The following is a 13,037-nucleotide window of genomic DNA, read 5'->3' on the forward strand; positions in this document are numbered from 1 at the left end:
TTTGCTATAATGAGACTGATAACGAGGTGGTTGCACTAATGAGTTCTTGCTGTGCTCTACTTCTCAGGATATGCCCTTCTGCCGGTGGTTGCGTTCTCCAACATTGCTCTGCAATGGTAGGTAACAAAGCTGCATCTGTATTACCCAGTTATATCTTATTTCTATAGTTCAGCAGTTATTTTACTGCTAACATAGTTTAGTTTAGTGTTACAACTGTAAAAAAATAAAAGGAGCATACAGTACATAATTGACTCTAATGTCATTGCTGCTGATTTACATGTGATGATATAAAGCCTTAGCTGGTGACACCTATCTTGATCCCTAAGCCATCAACAGAACGGAGAAAACAAAATCTCCACTGCTCCAGGAAGAACAGAGCTCCAAACCAAAGCCAGAAGCCAGAAACAACGCCAAGAATTACAGAGTAACACAGCCCCAGGTCTATGAGTTCTGTGTGATCTTCAGTTCCCTTGCCCAATGTAGGCTCACACGGGCTCAAGGGGAAGCCGCAGAGCCCCAGATTGTTGCCATATATTGATGGATCTGCAAGTGTCTGCAACTGATTCCCGGTGGGTATGCGGCCCTGTAGGTGATTGTTTGAGAGATTTAACACACCGAGGGCTGGCAGATTTGAGATGCTGGGAGGAATGCCACCTGAAAGTTCATTGCATGAGAGGTCAAGGAACTCCAGGAGCTCCAGTCTGCCGATTCTCGCTGGAATACTACCTGATAGATCATTTCTTGATAAGTTCAGAAACCGGAGAGCTTCGAGGTATGTTAGCTCCTCCGGGATGTTCTCCGTTAGTCGATTGCATGATAGGTCGATACCTGTAATTAACCCGATGCTTTTCTGAAAAGTTTGTTCACGGCCCTTCCAGGATATGTTGACTCTCTCTGGGAACTGATCCACCTTTGGTCGTCCATTGGGCATAATCTGCAAAGGAGCGGAATCCCTCGGTCCGTCCAATGGGGGAAGATTATGCCTCATGGAGGTCAAGTTGCTGAAGGCTACAGGAATTGATCCTGTCAAGCTATTGTTGGCCATATTGAGCAGCTGAAGTTGCGAAAGCCTTGATAACTCTAGGGGGATTTGTCCAGTGAAATTGTTTGATCCAAGCCTAAGGATTTTCAGTGATGGAAGCTGACTCCCGATCCATGCAGGGATACCACCAAAGAACTGGTTGTTCCCAATGTCCACGGTGGCCAGCAACTTGCAGTCTTGCAGCAACGGCGGGAAGGCGCCCGTGAAGCCATTGCCGGCAAGATGGAACGAGTCGAGAGAGCAGTTATGGTCTGCCATGGCCGTGAGGATCTCACCTGAGAAGGAGTTGCTGGACATGTCCAGGACTTGCAGATTAGTAAGTTGGGATAACTCGGGTGGAACAACACCACTGAAATAGTTGGATGGGAGGCTCAGAACTGTTAGAAGGGGAACACTTGTTCCAACCCAAGAGGGGATATCACCGAAGAACTTGTTGTTCCCAAGATCTAGGATGACGAGATCTCTGCAGGTTTCAATTACGGATGGAAAAACTCCAAGAAAGTTATTGTTAGCAAGACGAAGTGACTGGAGTTTAAGGCCCAAGCTCGTTGATATGGGAAGTTCACCCGAAAAGCTATTGTTGGACAAATCCATAGCAGTCATAAGTTTGAATTCCCACCAGCAACTTGGGAGCTGTCCGTTGAATTGGTTATTTGATAGATCCAGGTCGTGGAGAGAGGCCAATCCGCAGAATGTTGCATGAATATTGCCAGATATTCGATTATCATTCATGTGCAAGCGTGTAAGATTGGTGCAGTGTGACCAGTCAGACAACAACTTCCCTGTCAACTGGTTCCTCGAGACATCCAAGTAGTCCAAGTTGGGATGGATACCAAACACCTTGGAGATGTCACTGGTGAATTGATTGCCTTCTAGCCGCACCCGGAACAACCCCATGCAATTCTTGAGGCACGATGGCAGCCTGCCACTGAAGTTGTTGTTGTGCGCTGTGAAGATCTGCAGCGCAAAGCCATCACACAGTCTCAGCGGCAGCTCACCAGAGAAGTTGTTGTTCCCGAAGGCTACATTGGTTAAGTTTATCCCCTTCCCAAGGTCCGGTGGTATGGTGCCGGTGAAGTTGTTATCTGACAGGTGTAGGTGTTGTAGAGTCCTGAGTGATGTGATGGTGGGGGGCAGTTTGCCTTCCAAACTGTTGGTGTTGAGGTCCAAGACTTGCAACGCCGTCATGCTGCCAATCTCTGGCGGGATCATGCCGGTGAACCGGTTGAAGGAGAGCGACAGCCTTGTGAGTTGCTTGAGGTTGCCGAACCAGCTGGGGATCGGTCCTGTGAGAGAGTTCACTGGCAAATCCAGTTGTTCCAGGCTCACCAGCTCACCCAGCTCTGCAGGGATAGAGCCGATAAGGTTGTTGCTGAAGAGATGCATGATTTTCAGCCTGGTTGCCTTGCTGAGCTGGTGCGGGATGTGGCCGGTGAGGTTATTGTAGTAGAGGCGGAGGTCGATGAGGCCAGAGAGGCTACCGAGCTGTGGGGGGATGGAGCCTTGTAAGATGTTGCTGCAGAGGTTGAGCAAGTTGAGCGAGTGTAGCCGTGATAGGCTTGCTGGGATGGAGCCTGTGAGCCTGTTGTAACTGAGGTCGAGCAAGTTGAGGGAGCGCAACTCGCCCAGTTCTGCAGGGATAGAGCCTATGAGGTTGTTGTAACTGAGGTCGAGCACGGTCAGGGCTGGAAGCGTGAGGTTGCCGAACGAGTTGGGGATCGGCCCTGTGAGAATGTTCATGGATAAATCCAGTTGTTCCAGGCTCACCAGCTCGCCCAGCTCTGCAGGGATAAAGCCTGTGAGCATGTTGTTACTGAGGTCGAGCACGGTCAGGGCTGGAAGCGCCGCGGCGTCGAGGGCATCGAGCGTGCCGGTGAGTCCGAGCGACCTGAGGGTGAGCGCCGTGACGCGGCCGGCGGCGTCGCAGGCCACACCGATCCAGGAGGAGCAGACCGGCCTGGCCTGAGCCCAGCTGGACAGCACGTCTGGGTGGCCGAGGCTGGCCTTCCATGCCAGAAGGGCATCGTCCTGCGAGGGTGCCGGCGCGGTGGCCGCCAGCAGGAGGAGGAGCGTGGTGGTGGCGCGCAGGAGGTGCGCGTACGCCGGTCTCGCCATGTCCCTGGCTGAGATGCTGCTGGATTGGAAATGCCGGACGGCACACGCTAGCAGAGAGCGAGTTCCCGGGTTTGTGTGGTGTGACTTCCACAGGCCACCTGGCCAGTCGTCGTTCTTTTCCATCCTGTCTTTGGCGCCAAATGATTGGGGGGATCTTTACGTTTACTGCTGAAAACATTCGTACTGATAAGGTGGACATCCACACTACCTTTCATTTGTAGCGCATGAATACTCTGCGTTGCGAAAATCATAGCGACCGTCAGCGAGGAGGATGATGCGGGCGACCCCCTTCCTACCGTTTGATCTGTCGCACGGCTCTCAGAGCAGGGTTGTTGCTACGTCAGATTCTGAATTTGTCCGCGCTTTACTTTTAAAAAATCTTGAATTTGTCCGCGCTTTACTTTTAAAAAATCAATTGCACGCACCGCAAGTTTTGCACATGATAAACCTCGGTTAGAATCCCAGGCCCTCTTTTTTTTGCTACATGGCATTTTTTATAGAAAATTTGCCACAACAGTTTTTCACATTTTTTTTGGAAATATGTTACATGGCAACATGGCAGTTTAACCATGATGGTATTTTTCTAGAAAAAATTAACATGGCTGTTTAACCATGATGGCATTTTTATATCATTATTAAGAGATGTCATTTTTACAGTAAGTGATGTCATTTTTTGTTTGTTATGAGATGTCATTTTTATTTTTAGGAGATGACATTTTTATATTAAGAGATGACATTTTGTATTTAAGAGATGACATTTCTGGCTTTTTAGATGGCACTCTTTTTTTATCATAATATCATGGCATTTTTTTTCTTTGGTGTTCACATGACATTTTTTGTTCATGGCATTTTTTATCTTGAAGACACAGGGGCTGATTTTTCTGGCCCAGGAGAGAGTATGTTGGCTGGGCTAGATGGACAGGACAGAAATGTTCGCTGAGTGATCTGAAAGAAGAGTTTATTCTGCTTCAGTCTGGGTTCAAATCTAATTACGATCCGATGATGAGCTAGTTGAGAATGTTCCTTCGTGTGTTGGGCAAGCATCTCATTGAACTTTAAAACCAGAGGAACCCTGATGTGAATGTACCTGGGCTCAAATGCTCCTGATGTGAATAGTAAAATTAAAAATTAGTCAAAAGGTTCTGAAATTTATTTGGCAACTTTAAGAAATGCTTTGTTGTGCATGTAAAATTTCATCACAAAATCACATTGTTGAAAGCCGTGGCAAAAAAAAAGGAAAGAAAAATCAGAGCTTCAAAATGCGTTTGAAAGTAACATTTGCTGAGCATCAATTTTGCTGGGGACTGGCCTGCGTCGTGGGCGGAGAGATACCGAGCGATATCAGGCCCTACCAGGCTCAAAATAAAAAAAAAGCAAAAAAACCGCGTGCGTATGGCTCGCTGGCTCGTTCGGTTTCCGCCGCCGCGCCAGCGGCTCCTCCGGCCAACGGACGGTCGACATGCTCCCCGATTCCGCCGGCACCTTTTCGATGCCTCCTCCAGCGTCTGCCCTGCTTCAGCGGCGGGCCGGCAAAAAGCTCGACTCCTTTCGGAAAACGGCGGCACACCGACGCGACATCAGCAACCACCAACGGTCTACAGGGAGGCTCTCTGCGGCGTGCTCCGTGGCGGCGCAGCACACGGAGACGGGTTCGGCTCATAGCATCCTGCAGCGCAACACCACAGCAGCAGACAACGAGACTTTTTTTTTGTTTGATTAGTAATTCAGGCTGTTTAGTCCTAGTCATTTTATAACGGTTATTAATATATTTCACAGGATCCTGACCGGCCTTTCTGACGGGCTGAATGACGCCTTCCGACTCAGACTGCCGTGACGGTGCCGATGATCGCGCCGCTAGCCCGATGTACATCAAGTTTGGCCAGAACGAGCTGACGACGACGATCAGGGGGCGGAAGGACGCTGCTGTCTGTTGGCTGCTCGCGGTTGTGGGACAGGCGGTGCTGAGGCTCGAGAGGGCGCACAGGGTGAAGATCAATCTGGGAGTTACTCCGCTTGGAAGAAGCTGCTGGCTGGCTGGCTGGCTGACTCTGCGCGGTGGACCGGTGGTGTGGAGAGTGCATGCTGAAGAGGTTGGCACTCGTGTAAACCAAAGGCAAGATGTTGATGGGAACTTGCGGTTTCTTTCTAGTCCCCATCCCCAGAAAAAAGAAAGCATGCAGGCTGGCCGTTTTGCGAGTTAATTGCACAGAAGTACCACAATTCGGGCATCACATATAGATTGGTACCATGATTGCTAATTTTTACGTGTCAGTACCAACATTGGTCTAAGTTTTTGCAAATTGGCCCCCTTCCCCCTTCCCCTATAAACAGAAGGGCAAGGGGAGGGCTGCACACCACATCAAAGGCGCAGCCCCTCCCCTCCCCAACACCTCTCCTCCTCCGTTAAGAGCTCGGCGAAGCCCTGCCGGAGTACTGCCGCTCCACCACCACCACGCCGTCGTGCTGCTGTTGGAGCTCTCTTCCTCAACCTCTCCCTCCTCCTTGCTGGATCAAGGCGCGGGAGACGTCTACGCTCCGTATGTGTGTTGAACGCGGAGGTGTCGTCTGTTCGGCGCTAGGATCATCGGTTATTTGGATCACGTCGAGTACGACTCCATCAATCCCGTTCTCTTGAACGCTTCCGCTCGCGATCTACAAGGGTATGTAGATGCACTCCTCTCCCTCTCGTTGCTAGATGACTCCATAGATTGATCTTGGTGATGCGTAGAAAATTTTAAATTTTTGCTACGAACCCCAACAGGGCATGAGTTGCCCAATGGCCCGGGTACTGACCCTGAGACGCCCGGGAATGGGGCTGCACCCTCTCCGTCAGTGCCTATGAGTACCTTGAGATTCGGTTCTTTTCAGCCCGCTTCCGCGTCTCCCAGGATGTGGAGCGACAGGGTTGAATCTGAGGATGTGTTTGAGCGCATGTTACCTCCGCTGGACTTTGCTGAAAAAACGGTTTCTCCAGATGGGAGGGACGGTCTTGAGCAGGTGACCTCCCGTTCTCCCTCCTCTGCTGCTGGTTCGATGCTTGGGAGGACTCCGTCGGGACTGGCCGCTGTGGTGGCGGTGTCGCCGTGCGGTGACAAGCCTGGTTTGGGAGGGGGTTCGGGCAGGAGGCCTCGACTCCCTCCTCTTTTGCGATGGCCAGGGTGGCCGAACCTGCGGCGCCGTTTGATCAGCTGACGCCGCTGGGTTGGCTTCACGACCCAAGTCGAGTCCGACTGTCGGGTCGGGTGGGGCACGGGGGCAGGCGGCCCCCGCCCTCTCTTTTCCTCGCGGGACGCCTGGTGGGAGAGTCTGGGCAGGCGGCCCAACCCTCACTAGCCCCACGCTCGCCGGCGGTGGTCTGCGGCTCTTTGACTCCTCTTGCCGGGCCGTCCATTAGGGGCGGGGCAGGATGCCTTACCCCAAACGGGGCGACCAGGAAGGAGGTCATCGCTTTTGGAGGTATTCCGGATCCTGTGTCTGAGGGCAGATGGATGAGCTGTCGCCTTCAGGACCAGACGGATGTTGATGATATGCATGTGATGGCCTGGCTTATTAGGGGTGATAGACTACTCATATCAATAAGGAATTCCTTCTTTTCCGGGAGCCCATTCAGACAGAACTCCAAAGTTAAGCGTGCTCAGCTTGGAGTAGTGTCAGGATGGGTGACATCCCGCATCAGCTCACCAGGCTCCCCAGGATCACGCACCTCGACCTCGGCTCCAACTTCCTCACCAACCACAAGGACTACCACAGGTTCTCGCCCATGCCCACCGTCACCTTCCTCTCGCTCTACCTCAACTACCTCGACGGCAGTTTCCCGGAGTTCATCCTCCAAAGCGGCAACATCACCTACCTCGACCTGTCGCAAAACACTCTTTCTGAACCAATACCGGACTCGCTGCCGGAGAACCTCCCCAACCTCATGTACCTCAACCTGTCCATCAATGCCTTCTCCGGGCGGATACCGGCGTCGCTGTCGAAGCTGGGGAAGCTCCAGGACCTGCGTGTTGGCGGTAACAATCTGACGGGCGGAATCCCCGAGTTCCTTGGGTCCATGTCCCAGCTGAGAGTTCTCGTTCTCTATGGGAACCAGCTAGGTGGATCGATCCCGCCAGTTCTTGGCCGGCTCAAAATGCTACAGCACCTTGACGTCAAGGTCGCCGGGTTGGTTTCCACTATTCCACCGGAGCTAGGCAACCTTGGCAATGTCAATTTTATCGACCTGTCCATGAACCAGCTCTCAGGTGGCTTGCCACCGGAGTTGGCCGGGATGCGCCAAATGTGTGAGTTTGGCATATCGTCGAACAAACTTGCCGGTCAGATTCCACCGGCTTTGTTCACGAGCTGGCCAGAGCTCATATCATTCCAAGTGCAGAATAACTCGTTTTCAGGGAAGATTCCACCAGAGATCGGCAAGGCAACCAAGCTCATAATCTTGTTTCTCTTCAGCAACAACCTTGTTGGCCATATTCCTGCAGAGCTGGGCGAGCTTGTGAGATTGAATCAGTTGGATTTGTCGGTGAACTCTCTCACGGGATCGATTCCCAGCTCGCTCGGCAACCTCACGCAACTCACGAGGCTGGCGCTCTTCTTTAATCGGCTCACTGGTGTGATCCCGACGGAGATTGGCAGCATGACGGCGTTGCAAGTCTTGGATGTCAACACCAACAGTTTAGAAGGGGAGCTACCCGCCACCATCACATCGCTTAGGAATCTCCAATACCTCGCCCTGTTTGACAACAACTTCAACAGCACCATACCGCCCGACCTTGGGAAGGGGCTAAGCTTAACCGATGCCGGTTTCGCACAGCTTCTCCGGCGAGCTGCCACAGAGACTGTGTGATGGCTTTGCGCTGCAGAACTTCACGGCGAACCACAACAACTTCAGCGGCAGGCTGCCATCATGCTTGAAAAATTGCACACGGTTGTTCCGGATGCGGCTGGAAGGCGGCAACCAATTCACCGGGGACATCTCCAAGGTGGTTGGTGTCCATCCCAACTTGGACTACTTGGATGTCTCGGGGAATCAGCTGACAGGGAACTTATCATCTGATTGGTCACAATGCACCAATCTTACACTCTTAAACATGAACGGTAATTAAATATCTGGCAATATTGATGCAGCCTTCTGCGAATTGATCTCTCTCTGGTCTCTGGATCTATCAAATAACCAATTCACCGGGGAGCTCCCAAGTTGCTGGTGGAAACTCAAAAGTATGTGGTTAATGGATTTGTCCAACAACGACTTTTCAGGTGAACTTCCCATATCAACAAGCTTGGGCCTTGAACTCCAGTCACTTCGTGTTGCTAACAATAGCTTTCTTCGAATTTTTCCATCCGTAATTGAAACCTGCAGATCTCTCGCCATCCTAGATCTTGGGAACAACATGTTCTTTGGTGATATCCCCTCTTGGGTTGGAACGAGTGTTCCATTTCTAGCAGTTCTGAGCCTCCGATCCAACAACTTCAATGGTGTCGTTCCACCCGAGTTATCCCAACTTTCTAATCTGCTAGTCCTGGACCTATCCAGCAACTCCTTCTCAGGTGAGATCCTCACAGCCATGCCAAACCACAATTGCTCTCTCGAGTCGTTTCATCTCGCTGGCAATGGCTTTGTGGGCGCCTTCCCACCATTCCTCCAAAGCTGCAACTCCCTGGCCACCCTGGACATCGGGAACAACCGGTTCGTTGGTGGTATCCCTACATGGATCGGGAGTCAGCTTCCATTATTGAATATCCTTAGACTTAGATCAAACAATTTCACCGGAGATATCCCCCCGAGTTATTGAGGCTTTCGCAACTTCAGCTGCTCGATATGGCCAAAAATAGCTTGACAGGATCAGTTCCGGTAGCCTTCGGCAACTTGAACTCCATGAGGCATAATCTTCCCCCATTGGTCCAACCAAGTCAGATTTTCCATCTTGAAAGAGTCAACATATCTTGGAAGGGCCGTGAACAGACTTTTTGGAATGGTATCGGGTTAATAACAGGTATCAATCTATCATGCAATTTACTTATGGAGAACATCCCAGATGAGCTAACATACCTCAAAGGTCTCCGTTTTCTGAACTTATCCAGTAATGATCTATCAGGCAGTATTCCAGAAAGAATTGGCAGTTTGGAGCTATTGGAGTTCCTTGACCTCTCAAGCAATGACCTTTCAGGTGGCATTCCTCCTAGCATTTCAAATCTGCTGTCCCTGGGCATGTTAAATCTCTCAAACAATCACTTATGGGGCCGCATACCTATCGGGAGTCAGTTACAAACACTCACAGATCCATCAATATATGGCAACAATCTGGGGCTCTGTGGCTTCCCATTGAGCGTGTGTGAGCCTGCATTGGGCGAGGGAACTGCAGACCACTCAAAAGTCGGTGACCTGGGGCTGTGTTACTCTGTAATTCTTGGCATTGTTTCCGGCTTCTAGCTTTGGTTTGGAGCTCTGCTTTTCCTGCAACAGTGGAGATTTTCCTTTCTCGATTTTGTTGACAGCTTAGGGATCAAGATAGCTGCTGTCAGGCGCTAAGGCCTTCACATGTAAATCAGCAGCAAACGACATTAGCATCAATTATGTACTGTATGCTGCTTTTTTTAGGCTGTAACACTAAACTGGACTATAGCAGTAAAATAATTGGGTAATATTACTACAGATGTAGTTTTGTTACCTGCCTACAATTCCAGAGCAATGTTTGAGGCTGGTACCGGACGGAACACAACCACCAGCAGGAGGGTTAGGATTAGGGCCCATCGAAACAGTATAACCTGACAAGTACCGTTGGCCCGTTGCCAGGCACTTCTCTAACAAGAACCCAGCCAACAGGCGCTGTCCTCTTGCCCTCAGTCTCCACGGCAAACACACCTAACAAATTGATCCCTTTGTGAGTTCCATCTTATCCTTCCTTCCTATCGGTTTTGTACATCACATGCACCAGCATCTCCAACTTTGGGAGCTTCTGTGAAGATCACTGAAGCATTAGCAGCGGCGCTGGTGCTGGAAGCGACACATGTAAAGCTCAATAAAAAGCTCTCCTCGTCCCCACCACCAACGCATACAGCAACAAAAAGCCCGCCAACAGCATCTTCGAAGCAAAAACTCTCAGGTTGATCTTCACCCTGTGCGCCCTCATGAACCTCAACACTGCCTGCCCCATAACCGCAAGCAGCGAACAGACAGCGACGAGGGCCATCCTCGCGGCGTCCTTCACCCCCCAGATGGTGGTCAGCTCGTTCCGGCTGGTCAAACTTGATATACGTTGGGCTAGCGGCTAAGTCGAAGGGCGTCGTTCAGCCAGTCAGAGAGGCGGATCAGATTCCTCGAGAGCCAGGGCCACTACAGTCTCTGAGATGGGCCTCTTCATCCAGTCACCTCTGTATGTGACCTCCCCGAACTTGCTCGTCCCCGAACAGGGGTGCCTGGGTGTAAATATCTCGCCGCGGCCCGGATGTTGATGCCCTTCAATGCGGCCCTGGGAAGATCTTTTTCATCCGGGATTTTATCAGATCCAACAACTGGAGAGCTTGTACTGTGTCGCCTGGTAGGCGTTGTATCTCCAACTCTGCTCGGATCAGAAGCAGCTTTAGAGAAATGAAAAACTAATATCAGCGTCCACCCTTGTTTAGCTTTTAGAAAAATATGAAAGAAAAATACACAAGCAGAGCACAAATGAAAAATAACTCACCAGCATGCACAAGGTAATGTTCGTGAATTTACAAATTAGACTCAACGAAGCCAGGTTATGAATCGAACCCTAATTAGATTCAACGAAGGCAGGCAGAAGCAGAGTAAACTCTTGTTTCCGCGAACAGTGGGCATCATTGCTCTGCAATGTCAGTCAAACATTTTAATGGATTGAATATGCATAAATGGTACTATCATCGTATTTGTCAATTTTATTGCACAAGTCTTTACAGTAACTGTGTACATACGGTAATTAAAAAAACACAGTCGATGAAGATCAGAAATAAATATCTTGGGAAGGAGGGAGTAATATCTTCCGACACTCAACCTTGCTCAATAAAATTCGCCGGCTTGAAAAATTGCAGAGAGTTGTCCTGGGTGTGGCTGCATGGCAACCAATTCACCGGCGACATCTCTGAGGTGTTTGGTGTCCATCCCAACATGGAGAACGTTGATGTCTCTGGGAATCAGCTGACAGGGAAGTTGTCGTCTGACTGGTCAATGTGCACAAATCTTCAACACTTAAACATGAAGGGTAACCGAATATCTGGCAATATTGATGCAACCTTCTGCCCATTGACCTCTCTCCTGACTCTGGATCTATCAAATAACCAATTCACCGGGGAGCTCCCAAGTTCCTGGTGGGAATTCAAACTTCTGTTGACTATGGATTTGTCCAACAATAGCTTTTCAGGTGAACTTCCTATATCAACGAGCCTGGACCTTAAACTCGAGTCACTTTTTCTTGCTAACAATTGCTTTCTTGGAGTTTTTCCATCCGTAATTCAAACCTGCAGAGATCTCATCATCCTAGATCTTGGGAACAACATGTTCTTTGGTGATATCCCCTCTTGGGTTGGAACCAGTGTCCCTCTTCTAATAATTCTGAGCCTCCCATCCAACAACTTCAGTGGTGTTGTTCCACCCGAGTTATCCCAACTTTCTGATCTGGAAGTCCTGGACCTGTCCAGCAACTCCTTCTCAGGTGAGATCCTCATGGCCGTGGCAAACCAAAACTGCTCTCTCAAGTCGGTCCATCTGGCCGGCAATGGCTTTGCAGGCACCTTCCCGCCATTCCTGCAAGGCTGCAACTCACTGGTCAACCTGGACATCGGGAACAACTGGTTCTTTGGTGGTATCCCTACATGGATCGGGAGTCAGCTTCCATTATTGAATATCCTTAGACTTAGATCAAACAATTTCACCGGAGATATCCCCCTCGAGTTATCGAGGCTTTGCAACTTCAGCTGCTCGATATGGCCAAAAATAGCTTGACAGGATCAATTCCGGTAGCCTTTGGCAACTTGACCTCCATGAGGCATAATCTTCCCCGATTGGTCGAACCAAGTTGGGATTTCCAACTGTCGGTCAACATATCCTGGAAAGGCTGTGAACAAACTTTCCAGGATGGCATCGGGTTATTAGCAGGTATCGACCTATCATGCAATTTACTTACGGAGAACATCCCGGATGAACTAGCATACCTCAAAGGTCTCCGGTTTCTCAACTTGTCCAAAAATTACCTGTCGGGCAGCATTCCAGAGAGAATCGGCAGTTTGGAGTTCTTGGAGTTTCTTGGAGCCACCTAAGCCTAACCATTAGGGTTTACGGTGACTCGGGGTCGACGGAGCCACCTAAGCCTAACCATTAGGGTTTACGGTGACTCGGGGTCGATGAAGCCACCTAAGCCTAACCATTAGGGTTTACGGTGACTCGGGGTCGACGGAGCCACCTAAGACTAACCATTAGGGTTTACGGTGACTCGGGGTCGACAGAGCCACCTAAACCTAACCATTAGGGTTTACGGTGACTCGGGGTTGACGGAGCAACCTAAACCTAACCATTAGGGTTTACGATGACTCGGGGTCGATGGAGCCACCTAAACCTAACCATTAGGGTTTATGGTGACTCGGGGTCGACGGAGCCACCTAAACATAGGCTTCCAATGCATGATATAACATAACCATCTAATAATCCAGTGCTAACATAACCATCAAATAGTCTTCCAATGCTAACATAATCATCAAAACCTAGTGCATGAGAAATCATAATCTGAAGTCTAGCAAACATAACACAGAATATTTGATCCAGCAAACATAACACACATAACACACAATACTTACTACAGTTCAACATATTATAAAGTACACAACCATTGTTCACAATACATAGTGGAGTTTAGATGCATAGTTCATCCTTTTCTCA

General features: G+C 49.9%; 1 protein-coding gene and 2 pseudogenes across 1 annotated transcript; 2 read left to right on the top strand and 1 right to left on the bottom strand.

Moving 5' to 3' along the window:
• Positions 1–114: 114 nt before the first annotated feature.
• On the bottom strand, positions 115–3,693 carry LOC125511597 (LRR receptor-like serine/threonine-protein kinase FLS2). The gene has a single exon (XM_048677010.1). It carries the CDS (start codon positions 3,278–3,280, stop codon positions 296–298), a length of 2,985 nt encoding a protein of 994 aa, XP_048532967.1. The 5' UTR covers positions 3,281–3,693; the 3' UTR covers positions 115–295.
• A 3,119-nt stretch (positions 3,694–6,812) lies between these two features.
• Positions 6,813–10,423, top strand: LOC125507628 (annotated as a pseudogene).
• A 679-nt stretch (positions 10,424–11,102) lies between these two features.
• On the top strand, positions 11,103–12,421 carry LOC125507629 (annotated as a pseudogene).
• Positions 12,422–13,037: the final 616 nt, after the last annotated feature.

The sequence above is a fragment of the Triticum urartu genome, chromosome 5 (genome assembly GCF_003073215.2).
Source record: "Triticum urartu cultivar G1812 chromosome 5, Tu2.1, whole genome shotgun sequence".
NCBI lineage: Eukaryota > Viridiplantae > Streptophyta > Magnoliopsida > Poales > Poaceae > Triticum > Triticum urartu.

What these genes read in the sequence shown, in the direction of transcription:
- LOC125511597 (XM_048677010.1), bottom strand. Translation starts at nt 3,280, where the DNA reads ATGGAAAAGAACGACGACTGGCCAGGTGGCCTGTGGAAGTCACACCAC.